The 24,808-nt window shown below is 41.8% G+C and overlaps 2 protein-coding genes across 3 annotated transcripts; both read left to right on the top strand.

The window, feature by feature from the left end:
- The first annotated feature begins 12,089 nt into the window (after nucleotides 1-12,089).
- Nucleotides 12,090-16,743, top strand: LOC114768263 (uncharacterized). The gene is made up of 7 exons (XM_028960450.1): nucleotides 12,090-12,348; nucleotides 12,433-13,903; nucleotides 14,229-14,257; nucleotides 14,395-14,523; nucleotides 15,142-15,208; nucleotides 15,323-15,430; nucleotides 15,650-16,743. The coding sequence occupies exons 1-7, from the start codon at nucleotides 12,263-12,265 to the stop codon at nucleotides 16,331-16,333; spliced, it is 2,574 nt and encodes an 857-aa protein (XP_028816283.1). The 5' UTR covers nucleotides 12,090-12,262; the 3' UTR covers nucleotides 16,334-16,743.
- An 847-nt stretch (nucleotides 16,744-17,590) lies between these two features.
- rom1b (retinal outer segment membrane protein 1b) lies at nucleotides 17,591-22,663 on the top strand. 2 transcript variants are annotated; one of them, XM_028960958.1, is made up of 6 exons: nucleotides 17,591-17,746; nucleotides 18,082-18,238; nucleotides 20,041-20,316; nucleotides 20,561-20,715; nucleotides 21,365-21,611; nucleotides 22,091-22,663. In XM_028960958.1, the coding sequence occupies exons 2-6, from the start codon at nucleotides 18,089-18,091 to the stop codon at nucleotides 22,313-22,315; spliced, it is 1,053 nt and encodes a 350-aa protein (XP_028816791.1). In that variant the 5' UTR covers nucleotides 17,591-17,746; nucleotides 18,082-18,088; the 3' UTR covers nucleotides 22,316-22,663. The 2 variants fall into 2 exon arrangements, with proteins under 2 accessions (XP_028816791.1, XP_028816790.1); XM_028960957.1 differs by lacking the exon at nucleotides 17,591-17,746 and adding an exon at nucleotides 17,753-17,898.
- The last annotated feature ends 2,145 nt before the right edge of the window (nucleotides 22,664-24,808 follow it).

Raw genomic sequence — 24,808 nt, 5'->3', positions numbered from 1 at the left:
ATGAGAAGCTAATTATTTTATTAACTTGGTGAAGCTGTATGTGTGAGAGTGTTCTTATTCTGTCAAAAGTGTCCAGGTGTTCCTCAAAACATGCCACTCTGCTATTAAATATTTAAAGCAGCCTATCACAACACTTAATCAAATCTCAAACCCCTCCCACAGGCGCAACGGGCTCCTATCTTGACCAATTAGGCGGAGACGAGGTTGACAGTAATGGCTGCTATCAGCAAGTTCCCTCTGGGGGGGGGGGGGGGGGGGGGGGGGTGATCGGGGTGTTCAGGTACGACAAGCCCTGTCCCCCCACCCCCCTGGCCAAAAGGCTAATGCTTACTAATGCACAGAGCACGGCAGCAGATAATACCAACTGGCCATCTAATCCAATCAGCTATCAGGGCACTGCACCCCTCCCAACTGGCTTATGGCGGTGCTGTCCTCTAGCTGACTCTAAAGGAGGGAGAAGGGGGATAGGCAATCAGAGACACGGAGTACTTAAAATAGAACAGATTCACAGTCAAAACACTCAGAGAAGAAAGACGGAGAGAGCAACTGGTTTGGATTTTACTTTTTCCCTCACTAATGTCCGAAACTGTCCCTTCTGCTCGTAGGGTGAGAGGTCGGGAGGCGCATCTGAGGTCAGGGTGTTGAAAGGTCAGGGGTCAGGTGCTGTCAGTCAGTTCTGACTGCATGAATAGATAGGCCGTAGCCACACAAAATAATTTTTAAAAATTGTTTTAGCAAATGAACTCATAAATACATATATAAGAAATAATAGAGATAAAGGTCTGATATTACAGTGTGTCTGTGTTTCCTTGACTAATATGTATGTGAATGGCCTGAGACTGTGGACTGTGCATGCAGGAGGATGTGTGTGTGTGTGTGTGTGGTGTGAGTGGGAGTGAGAGTGAGATTTTAATGGCCCGTGTGGCTGTATTTTACTTCTGTCTGGAACAGCCAATAAATGTTCCCAGAGTGAGGATGGAGAGTGGAAGCGAGATAAAGAGTTGCTGTCGGTGAGCGTAACTGCAGTCTGTGTCACCGAGAAGTCCCATTGTGAGCTCAGGCATTAGGTCACTGCGAAGAATCCTCATATACATAATTCTATATGACATGTGGGTGAGCACACACTCTCACTCATACATGTGCACACTCATGCAGTCACACACATTATGCATGCAAACACCCCTGGTGTGTTGAACAACGTACACTACCCCCTACCACACACATTAACAGATGTGTGCTGTGCCCCACCTCAGTTACGACTGTCACTGAGAGGTGTCACAGCACATATAATTGAGAGGAAAGAGGTCAGGGTGCTTGTGCTTGTGCGTGTGTCTGTGCATGAATAAAAAGGGGGCAGGGGTCTCATTGGCAAATTGGTTAATAGCCCCTGTGAGTGGGATGAGCATGAGGGGACAAAGAAGCAAAGAAGCAATGACATCATACTGTCCCCCACTGTTCAGCCCCAAGGATCTCTTCAATTCCACAACATGACACATAAATAAGGCGGATTTTTGTGTGTTTTTGCATGTAAATGTCTGTTAAACTCTGCCTCATCTCATGCAGCGGAAAAGCACTTACACATTTACTGAGAATAAACATTTTAAATATAATTGCTAAAGTTGTTCAATTTGCATGTGCAAACAGAAGACTGAAATTCTACCAGTGTTGATGACAATAAAGCTCTTTTCTTGATAAATCTTTTCAATACCAGCCTTTTTCTTTACATTTCAGAATCTTTCCTCTCATAATTAATTAGTCCAAGCGGACTGAGGCAAGACCCATGAAATACACAAACTATGCAACTGATAGAGCAATAGGGCTCTGTGGCGTAAGACTTTCAAGGAAGGGATCTAATCCCTGGTTTCATGCATGCTCTACCCATGTTTCTCGGTTCTTCCACCAACCACACAAGGTGACCTGGCAAACTTAAATTGGCCATCGGTGAGTGAGTGAATGAATGAATGGTGCATGGAACCCGCCTGACCTGGTGCCTGATGGGTCAGCATGTGACCCAAGTGGAGTAGGCAGTAATAGAAAAAGAGAACAGGCACAGAACAGAACCTTACAGAACAGGTTTTGCAGATTGGATCCATAGACTGTCACTTTAGAGATAAAACTACAGATTGCAGGTTCTTACTGAATGTCCATTCAACAGCATTCATATATGAAGCTTGTAAATGGCCTCTCAAAATTGCTGTTTTTTTTTTGTTTGTTTAATTGCATCGATTATTAGTCCTATTAAAGAGAGAGCCTTGAGAGAGCAAGAGATGAGTGCTTGCTAAAAAAAAAAAAAAAGCACACAGTAACAGAAATGCACACTGGCTTCTATAGATGCACATAAAACATTCAGAAGGTTTAAGATTTTTAATCCCCCATTAGCCAACACTACCCTCATGCCAGTAACACAGGCTGAAATTTAACTGTTAAATAAGAATTGCAAGAAGACCACAGAACCAAGAAAACAAGTTTGAGAGAAGAATAAATTAAGCTGCTGTGCATCCCTAGACTTGAGTGTATTTATTGAATTGCACTTTAAATTGAGCGAGTGAGAATGTGGTTGGGGAAAGGTGGAGGCTTCTTACTCTTACCACAAACACACAATCACCCACATAAAAAAACGGCAAATCTGGGTTCAAATCTTGAATGACCAAGGTGCCACTGAGCAAAGCACCATCCCCACATACTGCTCCCTGTCACTGGTGCCTGTCATGGCTGCCCACTGATCACCAAGGGTGTTGGTTAAAAGCAGAGGACACATTTTGTTGTGTCACCGTGTGCTGTGCTGCAGTGTTTCACAATGACAATCACTTCACTTTCACTGGACATATTTTTGTGGTTGGAAATGCATCCTCAACAAGGGAAAATCATTCAAATCATGAAAATACACGATGAGTGTATGTACATTTCTGACCACATCTGTATGTTAGAACTGGACATGCTCACTACAACTCCTCAAGAATCATTTTTTGACCCACTGTATGACCCATCACCATCTGTGATGAGGCCCAGAACTGCGGTGACATCCACAGACTGCCACAAGCTGTGGCGACGCAGCTGTGCAAGCCGAGACTAGTGTTAACCAGAACAGAACTTACAGAGCCGATTCTCCAGTTATAGTCAATGGATCCAGTCACCGTAGAGATAGAACTGCAGATTGCTGAACACATTTATTCACCAGCAACACTTCTATGTTTCATATATGATGCATGTAAATGGCCTGTCTACATGTTTGAGTCATAATTACCTTTTTTTTTAGTGATGTAAATGCTAAAAATTGCATCAGCACTATTATTAGTCTGTAAAACACATTAGCCAATATAGCACTGAATTAAAGAGAGAGCGCATAAGAGAGTGAGAGATGAGAGCTTGCTAATGGTAGATTTTATAAACCTTAACCCCCACCCCCCTTCCCCTCCCTGAATGTTTTATGTGACTTTATAGAGGCTTCAATTAACAAGAATGCATACAGTAACAGAAATGCACACTGGCTTCTTGTTAACAGAAGCCTCTATAAATGCACATAAAACATTCAGAAGGTTTAAGATTTTTAATCTACCATTAGCAGGCACTCACCTCCCTCCTCATGCCAGTTAAATGAGCTCTGTTTGCTGGCAAATTTTTAAAGCAGACATTTAGCAGTTAAGGAAAAATTGCTGCGAGACTATGGACCCCGGAAATAAATATGAGAGTACAGTAAACTGGACACATACTGCTGTGCATCTCTAGAACCTGAGTATCTTTAACTTGAGAAAGTGAGAATGTGGTTTGGGCAAACAGCACAGACGGCAGAAGTCTAGAGTTAAATTTAATGAAGACATGGGAGAGATGGAAGAAGTCCAAGGAGACAGTCTTTTAAAGTGGCCAATTATATTCAATGTAAGGAAAACCACACTGATCTGTACTGATTTCATTCACTTGCTTAATTAATGACTTGGTAATCACACAGTGCGGTGGAATCAAAATGAAGTTACTTTCAGAACATGGATACAGCATGGCACGGGAAGAAAACCACTGAAAAATTCTGAGGGCGCAGTTAGAAAATGGGCGGAGTGCTTTGACGTGCAGTTCTGATAAACCCCCTCAGATGTCCCTTTGGGGGAAGGGGGTTGTACCTGAACTCCACACCGATTTCCTAGAAGCACCTCAGCTGCTATCACCACCAACAGTTTCTTCAGATTTCACGGCCTTGCTCACTGTGCAGCTATATTAAAGTACCTTGCGGTAACAAAGGCTTATAACTCAACTTCTTTCAAAGTTGGACATTTCTGTACCGTGACTCCTTTTTTAACTATAACATATATCATATTTAACATATTAATCATCTGAGGTACTGGAGATCAGATATTCATGAGGTGTCAGCCACAATCATCTTCATAAAATGAACAAATTTCTCTAGACAAATGTTTGGGTAAGAGTTGAAACTCCCTTGTACATGTTTTCTCTATTAAGGTCAGGGGTCATGACGGGCCAGATTATTAGATATCTCTTATATCGTTTCATTACATCCACAGGACCGCACGGATTTGCTCATTTATTTGTCCTCGGGGTTTTGTTTCTTCTCCTAAGCCACATTGATGGACACAGTGATCTCTGTTTAGCAAAGTTCTAGGTTTAAATCCACAGGCACAATCACACATACTAGTTCTGCTGGAAGTCATCTGATGGCAATTTACATTTGACCTAAAACATGTTCTGAGCATATTTTACTGGAAGGTAATACCAATATACCAATATAGCCCTAGGAAATAAATGCACTAGGAGCTGGGTCTAGGGAAAGGAAGAACTGGGCTACTTTACCTATTTTTGGTTGGAAATGTTTTATCCCCTTACAGTATTAACAAGAGAAAAGAAAAATCTTATTAAAACACTAATTCCTGATCAAACACAAACACAGCTTGTTAAACATCAGTTCCCCTTATAATAATGGCCCGGTAAAGGCAAATCTGATTTAATCTGTCCTTTACTATATCCTCTCTTTACATCTCTGTCCCTTCTTTCTCTAAATTTCTCTTTAATTCACTTAGACCAACTCATCTGGAAATAACCCTTGCCCAGAAATGGCACATTCCTCTCTGTCTCTCTCACCTATCTTTATCTTTAATTCACTCAGTGTGACTCATCTAAAAGCAGCTCCTGCAGCCTGTGTAGATTCCCATGAAGCCGGCCCACAGACGTCAAGTTAAGGGCAAAGTTCAGCACCTCGCCATTTAATGGCACAGAAAGATATTTTGCGACCAAAACATTTCTAAAGTCGTTCGCCCTGCAGGTTCGCTGACAGCAAATGTCTAAAGCTGACGCGACGATTATCATTTTCGTCTGTTGTTGCGAATCATTTCTTTCTGTTTCTGTTCTTTCTGATTACATTATAATGGTTAATATAATGATTTGATTTGGCCAACCAGGCTCTAGATTTCCTCTTCAGGTCAACAACCTCCAAAAACGTATTGAGAATATTTAGAATCATGTTTTCTATAGCTTTATTTAATATTTGTTTTATACTGCCATCTGGTGGTGACTTAATATCTCACCACAAGCTGTTGTACTTTTCTGTCTGTAGGTGGAAGTTAATTAAAATTAAAAACACTGAGGTTTATAAAGCCATGCTCTTATTAACACAGCTGCCATTTATGTGTTAGAAATGGATGAGGAATTTGGAAAAGTAGAAAGTTATTGAAGATGCCTAATAAAATTGATTATTATTATTTATTTAAAAATTTTAAAAATATCAATGAATCACAAAACAGCGATAGTAGAATCAATAACAGAATTTATGATCATGTTATTGGTCGATGGGATTTATAGTCAGTAAGATTTCATGAGATTCGTGACATTTCATGAGAAATACCAGCGCAGATTCTCAAACCTAAAGTATGTAAGTGAGTCAGTTTCCGGTGCATCCAGACATCTCCTCCCCAGCAACAGTCTCCAATTCTGCCCGGAGGATCCTTGAAGGCTTTCCCATGCCAGCTGGAGGAGGGAATCTCGCCATCATGTCCTGTGTCTGCCTTGGGTCTCTATCCAATGGGACATATGGAGAAAAGCTTTGGTGGTGGCCATCCACTGGGACATCCTTGTCATGTTCCTGTGCTACCTCTAAAAGCTTACTTAAAAATTACCGCCTCAACAATTGCATAAGTAAAATATTTTTGTATTGAGCTCTAGAATATTGATATAATTTTTATGGACTTTCCTTGTGCAAATCTAAAATATTTAGTCTATCATTTGTCACATGAACAGTTTGTTAAAAAGACAACGCAATGAAACATGCGGGCGTGCGTATAAAATTAGTGTAATTTGCTCAGCCTGTATAAGCTCCAATGCCTCTTCACTCCCTTGTCGCTCATCTGCTCCCACATGGGATATCGCTGCACTTCGGTTTCAGAGTCGACTGGGTAACTCTACGTTGAGTTTCACCATTTCTCATGACAAAAAGGTTGACTCTGGATGGGAAGTACAATTTAAAAAGTTTTTTGATTGATTTAAAGTATTCAGAACCCCTTAAATTTATCACTCTTTGTTATATTGCAGCCATTTGCTAAATCGTATAATTTCCTCACAGCACCCCATGTTGACAGAAAAACTGAATTGTTGACATTTTTGCAGATTTTTTTTTAACAAAGAAAAACTGAAATATCACATGGTCCTAAGTATTCAGACCCTTTGCTCATTATTTAGTAGAAGCACCCTAATGATCTAATACAGCCATGAATCTTTTTGGGAAAGATGCAACAAGTTTTTCACACCTTTGGGGATCCTCTGCCATTCCTCCTTGTAGATCCTTTTAAATGAAATGATTGTAATTGTGAAACACTGCTGTGCAACACTGCTGTGTCCTCTGTTTTTAACCATCACCCTTGGTGAGCAGTGGGCAGCCATGACAGGCGCCCGGGGACCAGTGTGTGGGGACGGTGCTTTGCTCAGTGGCACCTGGGCAGTCCTGGACTTAAACTGGCAACCTTCTCATTAAAGGTCTATTTTCTTACCTGCCAGACCACCACTGCCAACCACCCCATTTCTGGCAGGTTGGATGGTAAACGTTGGTGGACATCCATTTTTAGGTCTCTCCAGAGAGGAATCCTGAGCTGTGCCTTGCCACAATTCTGTCTCTGAGCTGTTCCTTTGACCTCATGATTCTCATTTGCTCTGACCTGCATTGTGAGCTGTAAGGTCTTATATAGATGGGGGTGTGGCCTTCCTAATCAAGTCCAATTAATATAATCAAACACAGCTGGACTCAAATGAGGGTGTGGAACCATCTCAAAGACGATCAGAAGAAACTTAAATAAATGATTGTCACAGCAAAGGGTCTGAATACTTAAGACCATGTGATATTTCAGTTTTTCTTTGTCAATATGGGGTGCTGTGTGTACATTAATGAGGAAAAAATTTACTTAAATGATTTTAGCAAATGGTTCACAAAGTAAAATACGACGTAGAAGTTAGCTCCTTATTCGAATTGTCGGTTCCACCTTAAATAATGCTCAGCAGGCTGCAATACCCGTATTGCGTCTGTAGGGGGTGTAGTTCAGTAAGCCTTACAGCGTGGAAATCTGTTTCGGAAATAAAGAACGTTTTAAATCTGTATATGGTGATGCTTTCTGTGCCCACTCAACATCCTGAACCATCAGAAATGGTATAAAGTGTTCCCTATCTGGCCAAACACTGTTTTCACTGAAAATTTCATATGGGAACTGTGCATTGGATTGATGAAAGACATTAATTTACAAAAAAAAAAAAACTTGCAGTTTAAAAGCTGCTGAAAACTCACTTGTTAAGGGTAAAATAGGATGTGTAAAAATATCAATTTTCACTGTAAAAATTGACCTTGTAACTGTGCTCATGTGCCTGCATTCTTTAAGGTGGCGCAGATCATTTGAACAAGGAGCTGTGAATAATGAGCAAAAGTCAGGGTCTTTGTGTACGTGAGTATAATTTCTTCGGTGCGCCTGCTCACTGCTGCTGCTGGGCTGAAGCCTCATACCTGTCTGAAGTGGAGGGGGCAGGGGACTTCCAAATAAAGCACATTTCATTCATTCGTAATATTGTCAATCCAAGGTCAAAGGTTCTGAAAGGTTTTTTTACATTTACACATATGAGCATGTTGAACAACATAGAGTGTCAAACGGAATAGTTCCTTTTCACCCCAACGTTGAACAGTAAGAATTTTTGTTGATGGGTACTGAAAGCATCTGGCCAAGATACAACTATATAAGGGACATTCAGTTCCATCACAGGGCGCAACAATGGGGCAAGAGGGGGAAATGCCCCCTTATATCAAACTTTCAGAAGTTGAGATAATATATTACCCACAAACTGACTATGGACAAGATTGACTACAGTAGCTCTGGTTAAGACACAGATCGCCCCTCCCCAACAGCTAAACATCCAATTGCTGTTAGTATGCAAAGTATGATTTAGTATGATTTTTGCAAGTTATTTATAGACGTATATCAAATGATCACAAAGGGAAAGATAATGCTGTGAGATCCGTCCTTTTTTTTCAACTATGCCATTGTAAGATTTAAATTCTGGGTACATGGCTTTAATGAAGACCTCTAATTTATCTCCAAGCTGTAACTTCTTGTTTATGAGCAGAAGGCATCACCAGGGTGCCAAAAGGCCAACAAATGGCCTGATGTGCAATGACCGGAAGTCTTGTTGGGGTGGATGACCACTGTGTTCCTGCATCAGGGGTTCTGTTTGGACAGTCAAAGGACAATCTGATTGGTTCTTGCAAGTGAAGTGCCGCATAGAAGAGGTTCTCTTCACAGTAACTGTCTCTTCTTTTCCTCCTCTATTCAGGGTTCGCCCCCCTTCAGATGCTGGGGTTCTCCCCCAGCTCTGTCCCCCTGCATCTCCAGGTCCAGGCTCTATCTCTCTCTCTCTTTCTCTATCCCTTTCTCTTTTCTTTTAATTTGGTGTTTTAAATACAATATTTCCATGTAACTGCAATAGTAATCTACCTCTGTTAACAAACGGTAAATTCTTATTCTCCTTTGTTGTCCCTGGCTGGTGGAGCAACTTGCCCTGTTCCGGTCGACTAACTGACACTACTACCACATTTAAGAAGCAGTTGAAAACCCACTTGTTCAAAAAGTATTTCAGACGAGTCTAACACTAACACACGCACATGCACATTCATTGCACAATTTTTTCTTTTTCTTTGTCTAGCACTTAACAATTTCCAAGCATGTTCTTTTTCTGACAAGTTAGGTCTTATCAGGGCTCTTAGTTTTGTAAACTCAAAATCTATAGAAACCGAATTAGAATTGCTGGTGTCTTCCTCTTGTAAGTTGCTTTGGATAAAAGTGTCTGCAAAGTAGAGTAAAGTAAAGTAAAGTTATAACATCTATTGTGCCATGCCTCTGTATGTCCAGGTAACATCAGATTGTGTTTAAATACATTGCTTGTAATTAATGGAGTCAAATTAACAAAGTCAACGTAATCTCTGATGTTTTCCAATCGCCACTGGATTTCCATTGTTCCTGCACTTTTTACACCAACACTTTTTTTGCTTTGGTTAAAATTGGCAATAGTAAGTAGTGTTATTGTTGTGTTTGAATATATTTTATATAGGCCATTCAGTTAGTGATTAGTCTTAATGTGATGAGGAATAATTTATATTTCAGTTTGCCCCCTGAGGGATTGCCACCTTGTTTGAATGCCTCAGTCGCCCTAAACTCAGCCTTCAGGTGGGACACCCAAATTGGACAGGTCTTAGCATAGAGGCCTGACAAAGTGCAATCCAGTTACATGACAAAAACAGTTATCCAGAGCACCCCACCTCACTCATGTCCCGCCTCCATCACTACCATGAGACCCATCACATTTCTGTCAGCCCTCTCATATATGCCTGTCTAGAATCTGCCCTGTTTATCACCCATGAATTCCAAAATAATCCATTTCCTTCATTAGCTGATGTTGAGACAGTGGACCACTATAATAGGGCCCTGACCTACTGTACAGTATCTGTGATGAGACCAGAAATGAAGCCATCCAGAGACTTATTATAAAGTAATTATATTATGACATAATTATATAACATATAATATTATAATATAAAAAGACTAAAGAAGAATTACATCTGCCGTTCTGTATTGCCTATGAATTAATTTGTAAAATTAAGCCGGGGCCAACCCCAACCACATACATAGTTTTATTTCAGTGTTCTCAGTTTGCCTAAAAGCCTCCATTAGGCTTAGTTTTATCAAAGTAGATGCCAAAGCTGAGAACCTGGTCTGTAATAATAATTTCCTTGTCTACTTCTGCTGCCATTACATCAGACTGAATGCATACCATGAATCTAAATTAAAACAGCCAATTTTACGGAAGAGCAGTCACTCCTGAACAAATTAGCCTCCATGTGTGATTAGCCAGTCGTGATCTTTTGATATTGTGCTTAATGGGCTTCACAATAATGGCCCCCGGTTTCATTTAATCCTGACCTGTCATAAGCCATGGTCTATTTATATTAGCCCTCAAACACAAGAAAATTGTTCCACTGTGTGCTTTGGTTGAACTCTTTTGCTATTAAGGACCAGATCCTTTATTTTTTCCTTATTGAATATTAAATGTAAAAAGGTACCAAGGTTACAGAGAAAACAAAAATGAGAAGAAAGAGGTAAAGGGAGAGAGAGAGAGAGAGAGAGGCAGAGCCATGAGAAATGAGATGACAGAGCAGGCTTGAAAACCAGAAGATCCGGTTTCGATGGAAAGACAGCTGGGAAAGAAAAAGTAAAGAAAAATCCCTTCCCCACATGTGAGCAGACCTTTATACCCCTGGCCTACAGGAAGTTGTCACTGGCCTACAAGAAGTTGTCATTGGCCTACAGGAAGTTGTCACAGACCAATCATAACCTGTTGTTTCTGATGTCACGCCCCCCGGGGCCTCCCATCTGGGGAAGACAAAGAGAGTGGGCGGTCCTGACGACCGACACTTCACACGTTGCTGTCCGACAAAAGGCATGAAAACCTTGTTTAGCAGTTGTCAGGAACCAGGATTTATTTGCTGGTCTCTTCACTGGGGTCTGCCAGTAGTCTGGGTGCTTGATACTGTGTCTCGGAGAAAAACAAACAGAAGCAGCGGCAGACGGTTTCACTGTACGACGATACTGAATTATGTGGTTATAGTGGTACATTGGTGCTACAGTGGCCCGGTACCCTAACTAGGACAGCCTAACTAGGGTGAATTTAACTTTTTCTGTGTCTAACAGGGGGACTCTGTGATAAACTGGACTTTATAATTGACACTGTGTCAGAGTGAAGTGAAATGAGGGTCTAGGATTTTAACAAAAAGCCAGAGAAAACTGATTTTTTTGGGTTTTGAGATTGGATTTAAACACTGAGACTGTGTCTGAGTCCCGGACACTGCGGAGCTCTATAGGAGAAGGATCTGCTCCCAGCTGTGACCAGTTCCAGCCTGGAGTTCAAATGAAAGTGGCCAAATTGTGTTTATTTTCACTTCCAGGCCCAGTCAGTCAAAAAAAGGGCTCTTGTGTAGCATCCCATGCTGTAGACTTGTTTAGGTATTGATTGTGCACTACTTTATGTAACTGCTCATCAATCACAGAAGGGGGAGGATGAAAGGGCTGCAGCCCCAATTACGTTTCAAGTCTAAACGGGGACAGGAGGCAGGCTGGGTGGGGTGGGACCCATCACGTTAAATAATGAAAATGTTATGGCTTCTTTTGACAGCTGTGTTTTTCTACAGTTGTGCAAAATGTGCTAATAAAAAGGGAATTTGACTGAAGGACCTTTTGAAGTTGACAAAATCTTTAAAACGAATTCTTCAAAATAATTGTAGCTTGGTAGCATTAATGACATTTACCTTATATGTTATCATCAGCGTGGAACCAGGAAAGGCCATCTGCAATGTCGAGGTAGAACTAACTAACCCGATACAACTGGGAGAATGGTCAATACGAGATGCAGACTATGTAATGCCCCGTTCAATTTTGTTCCTGCTTTCCCTGCCCATGAGGCCGGATGCTTCACACTCTCATTTTGGTTCAATATGGCATTGTTACAATAGAATCACATGTTTATTGAACGGTGGTGACACAAGAGGGGGAGGACGTTACCACCATCACCCATAAGCTTTGTGACTTTCAGCGTACATGGTGGTTGGCCACCGCAGAATGTCTTGCATCTACTGGTGAAAATGTTGGACGATGCCGGAAGCTTGCGGTCTGTTGCTCTGAACAACTGGTGCTCAGAACTTTGAGGACGAGGAGGATGTGGTTGCTTTCATAAAGATCAAGAAATGGAAAAATATTTCACTCCGGTTCACAAACCCATGCAGGAGGAGATCCAACTTACAAAGAAGAAACATCACAAGGGAGCTAAAAGGTATTTTAACTGATTAACGTATACTACATAATATTCATTTATATTGTTTAAAACTGTTATTTCAAATTTCCATGATTTTCTTAGTCATATTCCAGGTCAAAAACCTTCTAGTAGCAGAAACATTCACCACCATGGACAGCACAATGATTACCATCAACATTTTAACCAAGAGGTTCATGAAAACCAGCAAAGCCATCATCGCAGTTTGTCAAGAGCTTCTTCCTCAACTACGTCCTCTTCTTCCATGACATCTTCATCTTCTTGGTCCTCGGAACCAAACCTAGATAACGAGACGTACCTAACGCATGGAAGTAAGCCGCAGTATTCCTTCTCGTGCTCCAACATCCCAGAGGCTGGGAGAAAATTTCAGGATGAGGACTCTGAGGATGTGGACTTTGACTTGAGGTCGCCGACACCGTTCTACCAGCGTTCGCAGCAGCACCAGCAACAGTCCCAACAATGCCACCAGGGCTCAGAGCGTGCGCCAAGATTCTCTAAGCTCCACCGGGGCCACAGCAGGAGCGAGGAAGGTCTACTCCAAGAAGGAGCCAGGGTTCAAGGTGGGCGAGAGAGAAAGGCCCACGTTGAGCATGGACACCTCTACAAGACCGCCAGTCTAGGACGCAGCTTGGCCTTCAGCGATGACGCTGAGATAGCTCTAGGTGTGGGGAAGCCCAAGAAAGCTGTTTCTTCCATTCAGCTTCCCAGTAAGGGCATCTTGAAGAACAAAGATGGGGGGTTGGCAGCAAACCAGAGGCCAAATTTCCGCAAGGCAAAGTCCATGGAGGTGCTGTCGACTCGGGTCCAAGTGACAGGTCCAGGAGGTGGAGGGGCACCAGGCCCTCTTAAATCTGGAGGTGTGGAGGCCAGAAGGGAGAACATAGTGAAGGAGAAGATCCAGTTCTCTGCGTTTCTGGATGAGATAACGAGGCAAGTCATAAGTCCTTCAAGGCTAAACTCATTTGGGGTGACCTCAGGTCCGCCTTTGCCAAAATCGCATGAGGAACAAAAAGATCCTCTTGGCGGAATGAAGAAGAAAGATGAGGATGGGCCACAAGCAGCTAAACCACAACCACGCAGGCCCAGCAATCCGAGTCCTGCTGCTGATCTACATTTACGGCGTGGATCACATCCAGGAAAACTTCTTCCTGACAACCGGCGGACCGACAGTCCAAACAACCTGAGCAACTCCAGACACAAGCGCCGCAGTAGCCAGGACATGCACCACTCTGTAGAGGAAGGGATGGGTTGTCGAAGAGATACAAAGCACCGGGCTAGATACAGCCAGCTGGTCACCGATGGCACCTCCACCAGCCCCGAACCGGTCCTATCAGAGTCCAAACGTCATCACCCAAGACAACGCGGTGGAAGCCGTGGCTCCAGCTCCTTTCACCATCCCCGTGGAGACCACCAAGGCTCACCCCCTCCTCCAGGTCACACTGCAGGGCCAGAATGCGAGTCCCCTTCTAGCAAATCCTCCACAGCAAGTCCGAGTTCGGAGCAAGGCGATGGGAAAAAATATTCTGGTCAAAGAAGACACTCGAAGCAACACAGAGTAGGTGTTACTCAGATTGAATGCTGAATACATTGAATTTGGAAAAAATGCTAAAATTGCTGAGTAATAATAATGGATAGAATGTAAATGATGTTCATCATTACACAACACGGTGAAGAAGAGAGAACATTATGCAATGTTACTTTATCCCAGTCGTTTGATTAACCAGGCTGACAGATGATCAATAGTCTCTCATGGAACATGAATGAAAACATTCAGAAAATCAATCTCATTCAATCTGCCTGTCGCATGTGGTCTCTTCCACTCTTGTGATCCCATTTCCTTTTTTTCTCTTCTTTCTGTCCTTTATTTCATCTACTAACAGGATTCAGTATCAGCTGCTGACAGAGTTCAGTGAGTTTCCTTTCTTTACAATGCTACTTTTTGCACAGACTCATAGTAAATTATGTCTTATGATATTAATGCCATTTGCTTGCAAGTAGTTGTTGTTGTGACTCTGGCAAAAGAACGATTCCCTTGATCTTCTGCAGGTTGCTAGAGCAATATAACAAGGAGCTTCATGAGAATCTGCTGCAGACAGTGGCCTGCATTGAGAACATGGAGGCCGAGCTTCAGGGTACAAGGGCAGAGCTAAATGGTCTAAAGGAGAAGTCCAAAAGGTGAGGAGCTGATCATGTTGCACAGTTAAGAAGAACATTCAGACATCCGCACATAGCTTCTAATATACACTACCAGTCCAAAGTCAAACTCATTTATGTGTCTTGCATTTTTTATATTATAATAAAACTGAAGACTACAGGACTATGAAATAACACACGTGAGGTTATGTGATAGACAACAATAAAATAGCAAATAATGCAAAAAGTTGAATATTTGCATCTCTCCAAAGAAGATTTTTGCTGTGATGACAGCAATTTACAACCTTGGCATCTCTCCATCACCTTAAATTAGACAAGAAGGACCGTTTCCAACGGTTCTGACCGTTTATTGCTGAACACTTTCTTATCATTCACTCATGTCAATTAGCATCTCATGAAGCAGCTTTTGATGATGACAGTAGTGAACAAAGTAGTCCTGAAGGTAAAAAGAGGCGACTCTGAATAAACGGATTCATCAAACAGACTTCACTTTCTCCTGATATAACAAATACTACATAGGTTTCTTGCATTGGATTCAACATGGCTCCATCTTAGTCTCCATAGGCGCAGCCAAACTTTTGACTGGATGTGTAGGTTGTGGTTCGACAAAGATTCTTTGCTTACATGATTGCTCCATAGGTTGCAGGAGAGTTACAGTACCTCCCAGCAGTCCAACTCTTTACTGGAGCAGAAACTTCAGACCGCTGTGAGTTTGGTCCACTGCTTGCTGACCACAAAACATGAAGACAATCAATCTCAATCAATCTCACTCAAACCATATGTTTTACCCTTATGCAATCTGATCTGATCACTACAACAGACTGAGAGTATGAACTCAGAGAGGAAGTACCTTCTACAGAGGATTGTGGAGCTCACCAAGCAGTTGGATACAGCTCAGAGCACTATCAACTCCCTGGAGAACATCAATGTAGGTGCTGCTGTTCCATTCTGTCAATATCTCAAATGCTGTCACATGAACGGGAGATGAACGGGGGATTTCATAGTAAAGTCTTTTTTTTTCTATAAATCTATAATTATGATTCCAGTACAGCTACAGTTGACATTTATGAGCATAATTACGTCTAGCATGTTGCAAAACTAGAATACTACACACTGAATCCAATGCATTGATCCCTTTGTTCTTCAGGTTCCCTCTCTGATCAAAGAACTTTTGGAGAAGCACCTCAAATCTGAGGATGCAGTTAAGAATCTCCATCATTCAGCCAACATGAGAGACAGCAGGAACCACCAGTCTGAGAAAGCGGAAGACACAGTATTCGAGTGGCCAAACTGCAAGCAGAGCAATTCCAACCCTGAACCACTGAGAGTTACAGCTTTCTTGCCGTGGAAACCTGACCAGAAGCAATGGGCGGGGCCAGGGGAGGTTGACAGGGCAGGCATGGCGAGGGGAAGGGAAGATGGGGATCATGAGAGATGTGCAAGGAGTCATTCCCCAAGTGTGCCAGGGGTTCCACAGCTTCCTTTCACCGTAGCCGAAATTAGCATGGCCTTGTTTAAAAGCACCGCAGAGGGCCATGCACAGAGCTGTGAGAACGAACATGGGTTCTACGCAGAGGCCCACTCAACACAGAGATGCATCAGCATGCCACCAAACCCGTACGATCTAGACAAGGTATGTGCAGGGAAGGACGTGGCAGGAGCCGGAAAGAGGGGTGCGCGCAGCCTGGGACCCGACGATGATGAAATGACCGCCATGACAGCACAGCGCATTCTGAATAATTTCTTATGTCAGATTCAGGCAGCACCAGCTCCACAGGAAAAGGCGGAAACGATCACTGGTGGGGTCATAGACTGGCCTGGTGGACCATAGGCAGACCTCCACCATGAGTCTTTTTTAATGATAGCCAAGAATAAAGTTTCCCCACCATGGCTGTGTGTTTAACCCATTTCCATTCTTCTTTGTATATGATGTGTGTGTTTTTTTAAATGCCCATATATGTTATGGCTATTAATGTTTGTGAAATTCTTAGTGTGATGTGATGTGAATTTGTAGACAACATAGGACACTGTTTATTATTTTTGAACTGGTGCTAAGATCAGCACTACGTAATAACCATGGGGCATCCTCAGAATTAGGTAAAACAAGCAAGTAAAACTTGGGGCAGTGGTGGCCTAGCGGTTAAGGAAGTGGCCCTGTAATCAGAAGATTGCCAGTTCCAATCCCAATCCGCCAAGGTGCCACTGAGGTGCCACTGAGCAAAGCACCGTCCTCACACACTGCTCCCTGTCACTGCGCCTGTCACGGCTGATCACTGCTCACACAGGGTGATGGGTCAAATGCAGAGGACAAATTTCACTGTGTGCACAGTGTGCTGTGCTGCTGTGTGTCACAAGTGACATTCACTTCACTTCTCAAAACATCTTGCAGAAGATAAAATATTTCAATTTGTATTACTATGTCAGTCCCAGAACATGATCTTTAACATATAAACAGAGTTCAACAGAGACAGATGCTACTTCCTCATTCTGGATTATTTGAGCCTGTCAGTATGTCACATGTACAAACATCATTTTGTTTATCTATTTATTTATGTGAATCCTCCTAACATGCCCTACGCTTATATCACATAGTGCTGCACTTAGCACAGGAGTGAAAATAGTGCCTATAAGGTGAATGTAGATACTGGTTTTAAGTTCACTGAGACTTTATTACTCCTTATTACTGCATTTAACAATTGACTACTGTTTTAATAATGCTTGGCCTCTTATAGTTCTGCCGGTGTTTGTTTGCATATCTGATGCTGTAAGAATAATTTGTGACTATGGATCAGCCTATGGATCATGCTCCTGTACTTCATGTGAAATTGTGCTCAGTTGGCTTTTAAAATCTCAGGCCTTTCTCAGCAATGCTTTTCAGATACATGCAATAAACCAATAAACACCAATAAAAGCCCATTGTTCCGAAAGAAAAGTGTTCCCATGTATACACAACCTCAACTTCTCGGATTGTCTGCCTCCTACCTGTCATCCCAATCAAATCCTTCTTTTCTACCTGCTCCCAAGGTCAAGCTTGCTGAATAGACAGTGGCCTGGATTCCAATTGGTGCGACCTGTATAATAGGATTCAGGGGAGCGGAGGGGAGGAGGTGGATTACAGTTATGGTACTCAAGATAAAAAAAAATCATATGCACTGTTGCGTCCTTTCCAAAATGGCCACGGAGAAATAGGACAGCCATAGGATCAGAGGAGTTTGGACAAACGCCACTTTGGATAATTCAGAGGGTAAGAAAGAGGACTCTACTGCATTGCTGCAGAAAAATCTCAACCTGAACTCGAAACAGAGATACGCTTTCATTCCGTGCCTTCATGCTATGCCAGAACATACATTGTGGATTATTTGAATTTTGCTGTTTCAACTGGATTATTATATCTGGGTAACCATTATTTTTTTCATAACGCTTAATAAGAAATATAAGCTGCATTCACCCTTTTCATTCTTCAGGCCATTAAAAGATTGACCTGAATCTCTGCAATCTGACGACTTGTCAGTCGTCTTCCTTGTTCTTACACATTTCCTTTTTGTTTTTGTCATCTTCCTCTGTTTGATCCTATGAAAGTGGCACAATGGCTGTGTTGAAGATAAAGTTCTCCTTCCAAAGGAGGGTGCACTTGGCCCAAGGGCTCTGGCTCCTCTCCTGGGTGGCCATGTTCTCTGGAGGAGTTACCTTCTGCATGGGGCTGTTTCTCAAAATGGAGCTCCTTCGTAGAGCTGAGGTAATGTGACAATTCAGCACCTGAGAAGGGCACTTGTACTCACTTCACATAATATATACATGTCATAAAATTAAGAATATGTTGATCATCCATCTAGTTTTAAGATATTCTTTATAGAGATATTTACAGTTTATTTATTTACCAACCAAGGAAATCTTTTAAAGATCATTCAAGATATTATAATGCAAGGAATGTGTAAAAAAATATGGACAGGCAGCATATTTTCATTTAACTTTCAAATTGAGTATTATTCTTATTCATTTATTTATTGTGATGGTGGATTAATCTCAAAGAATCATAGTGAAATGGAGCTAGTGGTAACCAGCAGGCCTGTTACATTGTCACTGTGTCAAGAGTAGATTTCTATGGACTGCAGTTGCCTGTGGATTAGGAGGAGGGGATTTCTTCTGCGTGACTCATGTTCCAGACCAGTAAGATAAGGATAAGAGATTCGTGTTTATCTGTGAGCTACAGAAGCACTTTATAACCTACTAAACTTTTCTGGAGGTTTTTCTTTTTATCCCACATTTTCTTAATTTTCTTAATCATTTTCAGCGCGTATGAGGCGGTATGAAATGATGGTAATGGTAGGTCTGAGGAGAACTCAGTCCAATTAAATGAAAATCAAAAAGTCTCAACCTCCAACATTTTTAAATTGCACTAATGAGATAGGTCAGCGTTTGATGGAGACAGCCCTGAGGCCAGAATGCTGGTCTTTTGCCGTGAATGCAAAAACAGTTTAGCAACATGATGGAGAGGACCTCTGCAAGCATGCATGTCTTGCAAGCCTGTAATATGATTTGCATTAATTTACACACATCCTGTACCTACTTGTGTTAACATGTCAGCAGACAGCATATGTGATGTATGTATTCAAGGAACTCTAGTCAGAAAGTGTAGACCTGAGGTTCTGGAAGTAGATATTCTGGGGTGGATAAGCTCACAAAGTGCGAACTAATTTATTGGTTCAGAGAGTGGTTTTCTTATCAACAACAGCAAGAGCCATGAATAAATGCCATCAGCTTCCATCTTAACAGTCTGTCTCTGGTTTGGAACAGTCAGAAGCAATGAAAACCATTTTTAGCCACATGGTTTTTTTTTTATCAGTATTGCCAACTTCTCCAATGGCTCTGACAGAAGGAGTTTTGGTGAAGTGAACAGCAGACATGAAAACTGAAATGCACTGAGAATGATTCCACACGGATGTACAGCCTTTGCCAAAACTCAGCTTGGTGCTGTCATCATTAATAACAGACTGGCCTTTCATAATTAAACCCAAGCAATCACGTGGCATGCAATATGCATACCGGACTGATCACCCATTTCTTTGGCTCTGCCATGGTTGCAGAGCAGCTTTTGCTTTGGATTGGTTGTGGACATGGTTCTGAGATGACTGTGACAGACATGGCATTTGTGATGTCTGCTAGTATCCAAAGAAGAAGTTGTTTTATATGGGGCTTATATTGTCAGGAATGAGGAACTAGTGTACAAGGGCTCCTCCTTTTATTAAACATTGTTTTAAATATATCATTTTATTTATCTGCTGGGTAATGTCAGTAAAAAGAAATGAGTTTGTAGTTAGTTAAGTGAAAAGTGAAAGTGAAGAGATTTTCATTGTGAAACACTGCAGCACAGCACATGGAGACACAAGGAAATGTGTCCTCTACTTTTAACCTTTTAATCCAATTCGCATGGATTAATTTAATAGATTCGTATGGATAATTTTTTTCATGTATTATGTTTCTTGGCAACCTCAACACGGCAGTCAAAGACTCTGCATGCGGTTCCATGTCACCCTGTAGGTGATGCACACCACAGACATCCATGTGGTGCCCAACCTCTTGATGGTGGTGGGTCTGGCCTCCGTGGGCATTAACCTGTTCGCAGGACGCGTCTGTCAGGACTCCATGGACTCCACCCGGTTCACACAGTGGAAGAACGTCATGATTCCATATTTTGGTGTGTCGTTGTTCTTCACCTCTATGCTGATAGTTGCCATGGCACTGAGCTACGCCCTGCAGCCCAATCTGGAAGAGTCCTTGAAGGTGGGGTTGAAGAACGGTATCCGCTTCTACAAGGTATGAAATCTTATGACAATCATAATTTTAAAAGTAATGATTTACTATCTACATTCATTCTTTGTAAATCCTTATCATTCAACAAGACAAGGTCCAGAGGTATAAAGATTCTAATGTCAGTTATCATTTTTACAATAATTACAATAAAAAAAACATGTAATTTTAGCTCTCTTCATCATAAAGATGTGTCTTTGCTTGATATCCCTTTTGGAGTGTTTAGTGATAATAAATACGTTTGTTTCAGGACACCGACACCCCGGGCCGCTGCTTCCAGAAGGAGACCATCGACCGGCTGCAGGTCGAGTTCCGGTGCTGTGGGAACACAAACTTTAAGGACTGGTTTGAGGTGCAGTGGATCAGCAACCGCTACCTGGACTTCACCTCCAAGGAAGTGAACGAGTGAGTACAGACGTGATGTAGAGATCAGAGGATAAAGATTGGAAAAGAGGATTCAGCTCAGTTGGGAAATGTTAAATAGTCAAATGAACAATGCAGCTGTCAGAGGAGGTGAACAAGTGAGAGGAAAGGTTGTTCTGGGACAGGAAGGCCATTAGTCACAGAGTTCGGTGTCGAATTGTTCCTAGATACAAACATGTTTCATGTGTGTGAGATGTTTCAATTGATCTAAGGATCAATGAGTGCTTTGGGTCATACAAACAGAAAGAGAATATGGAGTACATCCCATAACTAAACAAACGCCCTAACGAGATGTGCAATCTGAAAAAGTCGATTTATCTGGTCTACAAAGATAAATTCTACTTTAATCTAAATTCAGTCATATATATGAATGACATTTGAAATATTTCCAATCACGTAAACGTTTTAAATTGAGCCATTAAAACATCATACAGCAATCAGAATGGAGAGACAGATTGGCTGCTACTGTCTGGTTCTGTGTGGCCCAGTTGAAATATCCCCCTCTGATGTGGATCTAGTGGTCACATACTACCAACATCAACCCAAACTTGCAATACTTCCAAACTTAATACCTGCAAATGTCTCGTCCAACTAAATTCATGAACTCTGTGCTAAATGCACTCTCTGGCAGCCGTGTGAGGAGCAACGTGGATGGCCGCTACCTGATGGACGGTGTCCCATTCAGCTGCTGCAACCCGGCCTCCCCTCGGCCCTGCATTCAAGAGCACCTCACGGACAACTCAGCCCATTTCAACTACGATTACCACAGCGAGGAGCTGAACCTGCACAACCGCGGCTGCCGCGAAGCCCTGGTCAACTACTTCATGGGGCTCATGAACACTATTGGGCCATGTGTTCTTTCTGTGTTCTTCGTCCAGGTATTATTTGTGACTGTCTGCAAGAAGAGCTGAAAAGTTTTAAGCTATAATATCTGCTATGATAATGACTTTGTAATAATTCATTAAATATCATTATATATTATATGTAAATTGACAATTGCAATAGGTTCATTAATTGCAGTAGACTTTAAATAGGAGATATAATGGCAAAATGTTGCTGTAAAGGGAACACCAAAAGAAACACTTAAATAGCTCAGTTATGTAAAACATTATATATATATTATTTTTAGATATATTATTTCCTGTGTCTACTTGGGTTCTATGATCATACATTGGCCATGGTGACCCTAAATACAAGGCCCCTTTTTCAAGACTTATAAAACCAATCATTACAAAATATCTTAAAATCTACTGATATTAAATATTTGTGAATCTAACATGAAACCACATTTTCAGCAATATTTTGCAAGATTGACCTCTTGACCTCTAACTGCTAAACCTTCCTGTTTTTTTCCCAGATGTCTGTTCTGGCAAGCCTGCGGTACCTGCAAACAGCCATGGCCGCCTTGGAGGGTCAGGAGAATGTGGAGGTTGAGACGGAGGGCTACATCCTGGAGAAAGGTGTGAAGGAAACGCTGAACGAGGCGAAGGAAACCCTGAAAAAGCTCCTGCAGCTTGGCCAGGTGGACGCGGAGCCCGCCCCGGGTGATGCGGAGGCAGCGGAGGGGAAGGCTGCCAGCTAAAAGGGGAGGTGGAGGCACATACGGGGCTCGGGCAGCAGAGGAGACCCCCGACACCTTTGGGCGTCTCAGTTTCTGCATTCACTGTGGTTTTACACACTCTGACCATGTTGTCATTCAGTCAGCAAATCTCATTTTTTCCCGTCCAATTTTTTTCTGTTAACAGTTTTTTAAACAAGACCACAATGTGACAGTAAAGTCAGAGTGCACACTTTGTATGATAAGTGTACAGTATGCTGCAGATTGCTTATAGTTAAAATCCCTGCTCAGTTCTCTGCTGTATTGCCTGCTAAAAAAAGAGCTGAGAAGCTGGAAAAGGTTAAGAAAATAATAAAAGTTTTTATTAACTGCTTTGTGGAGTTGTGCCACTTTGTTGTCCTATCTATTATTTTAACTATTTTAAATGAAGACATACTACAGCATTTATCAGACACACTACGCAGAGTGGCTTACAATCAGTAGTTACAGGGACAGTCCCCCCGGAGACACTCAGGGTTAAGTGACTTGCTCAGGGACACAATGGTAGAAAGTGGGATTTGGGTCTTCCGGTGTGTTACCCTCTAGGCCATGCTACTCCTAGACATTTTGAGCATGACACTCTCTAAACCGACAGCAATTACGGCATTCGTTTAGTGCTAATGAAGGCTCGGTGAATGGACCAGTTCCAACACCTTATCAGATCTCCTTAATCCCCCATGACAGCTAATGCCCTAGCTGCTGTCAAAGCACTGACAGTCTAAGTAAACTGGTGCGCACTGACAAGTACACAATATTGTTGGAAAGATATATAAAGAAAGATGTTTGCTTAAAATTTTCTATTGTGTGAAATCATCAAAACTAAGTTTTAAATAAATGCCTATTGGTTTTATAACTGGTAGGCCACTGATACTGAAAAAAATGTAACCTGTAATAAACAAATTTAGAAATAATCAAAATAAAAATCCATATAAATTCCTTAATTTTTTGTTAATAATCATATATAAATTTACAGTCATGGCCAAATATTTTGTGAATGACAAAAAAAATGGTTTTGCTGCTTCCATTTTTATTATGGCAATTTGCATATACTCCAGAATGTTACGAAGAGTAATCAGATGAATTGCAAAGTCCCTCTATGCCATCAAAATGAAATCCATTTCCACTGCATTTTAGCCCTGCCACTAAAGGACCTGCTGAGATCATTTCATGGTCTCGTTATTCTGTCATGCTGGTTGAGTTAGAATAGCAAACATGGGTGATGTTTGAAGTCATTGTTCTTCCTCTGTTAAGCTGCAAGGAAACACGTGCAGTCCTCATTTTGTTGCGTAAAAAGTTCTTCACAGGCAAGGATATTGCTGCTACTAAGATTGCACATAAATCATCCATTTATCGGATCATCAAACACTTTAAGGAGAGAAGTTCAAGTGTTGTGAAGAAGTCTTCAGGGTACCCAAGAAAGTCCAGCAAGCACCAGGACCGTCTCCTAAGGATGATCTTGCTCAGGAATGGCAGCAGGCAGGCGTGAGTCCATCTGCACAGTGAGGCAAAGAATTTTGGAGGATGGTCTGGTGTCAAGACGGGCAACAAAGAAGCTTCTTTTCTCCAAGAAAAACATCAAGGACAGACTGCAATTGTCTGCAAAAAATACAGGGATTGGACTGCTGAGGACTGGGGTAAATTCATTTTCCCATTCCAATTGTTTGGGACATCTGGGAAAAAGATTGTCCGGAGAAGAAATGGTGAGCACTACCACCAGTCCTGTCTCGGGCCAACAGTAAAGCATCCTGAGACCATTCGTGTGTGGGGCTGCTTCTCATCCAAGGGAGTGGACTCACTCACAATTTTGCATAAAAACACAGCCATGAATAAAGAATGGTACCAAAACATCCTCCAACAGCAACTTGTCCCAACCATCCAAGAACATTTTGGTAAAGAACGATGCCTTTTCCAGCATAAGTCAAAAGTGAGAACTAAGTGGCTCTGGGAACAAAACATTGAAATTAAGGGTCCACAGCCAGGAAACACTCCGGACCTTAATATAATTGAGAACTTGTGGTCAATCCTCATGAGGCGGGTGGACAAACAAAAACCCACAAATTCTGACAGAGTTCAAGCACTGATTATGAAGGAACAAGTCGCCGTCAGTCAGGATTTGGCCCAGAAGTTGATTGTCAGCATGTCAGGACGAGTTGCAGTCTTGGAAAAAAAGGGCCAAAACTGCAAAATTTTGAGTCTATGCATAAATTATCATTAAAAACCTTTGAAGCTTATAAAGTGCTTGTAATTGTACTCCAATAAACCACAGAAACAACTGGCAAAAGATCTAAAAACACTGATGAAGCAAACTTTGAAAACCAGTATTTGTGTCATTCTTAAAACTGTAGTGTTGCTAATAGTTAATGATTACAAATAAGTAATAATACAAACACTGAGAATTAAAGGTATTGACTTCAGTCTGGTTGTTATGGTGTGCTGATACATTAAAATGTTTTAGTTTCGAAAACGCAAAAGAAAAGT

Source organism: Denticeps clupeoides, chromosome 18 (assembly GCF_900700375.1).
Source record: "Denticeps clupeoides chromosome 18, fDenClu1.1, whole genome shotgun sequence".
Taxonomy (NCBI): Eukaryota; Metazoa; Chordata; class Actinopteri; order Clupeiformes; family Denticipitidae; genus Denticeps; species Denticeps clupeoides.
Note: the sequence above shows the minus strand (reverse complement) of the source record. Positions and strands in the feature narration are given on the sequence as shown.

Excerpts from the sequence above, each read along its gene's own strand:
- LOC114768263 (XM_028960450.1), top strand. The coding sequence starts at position 12,263 with ATGGAAAAATATTTCACTCCGGTTCACAAACCCATGCAGGAGGAGATC. Across the intron at positions 12,349-12,432 it reads CATCACAAGGGAGCTAAAAG|TCATATTCCAGGTCAAAAAC; the intron begins GTATTTTAACTG and ends TGATTTTCTTAG. Across the intron at positions 14,524-15,141 it reads CTAAAGGAGAAGTCCAAAAG|GTTGCAGGAGAGTTACAGTA; the intron begins GTGAGGAGCTGA and ends ATTGCTCCATAG.
- rom1b (XM_028960957.1), top strand. The coding sequence starts at position 17,831 with ATGCTATGCCAGAACATACATTGTGGATTATTTGAATTTTGCTGTTTC. Across the intron at positions 17,899-18,081 it reads AACTGGATTATTATATCTGG|TGGCACAATGGCTGTGTTGA; the intron begins GTAACCATTATT and ends ATCCTATGAAAG. Across the intron at positions 20,317-20,560 it reads ACGGTATCCGCTTCTACAAG|GACACCGACACCCCGGGCCG; the intron begins GTATGAAATCTT and ends CGTTTGTTTCAG.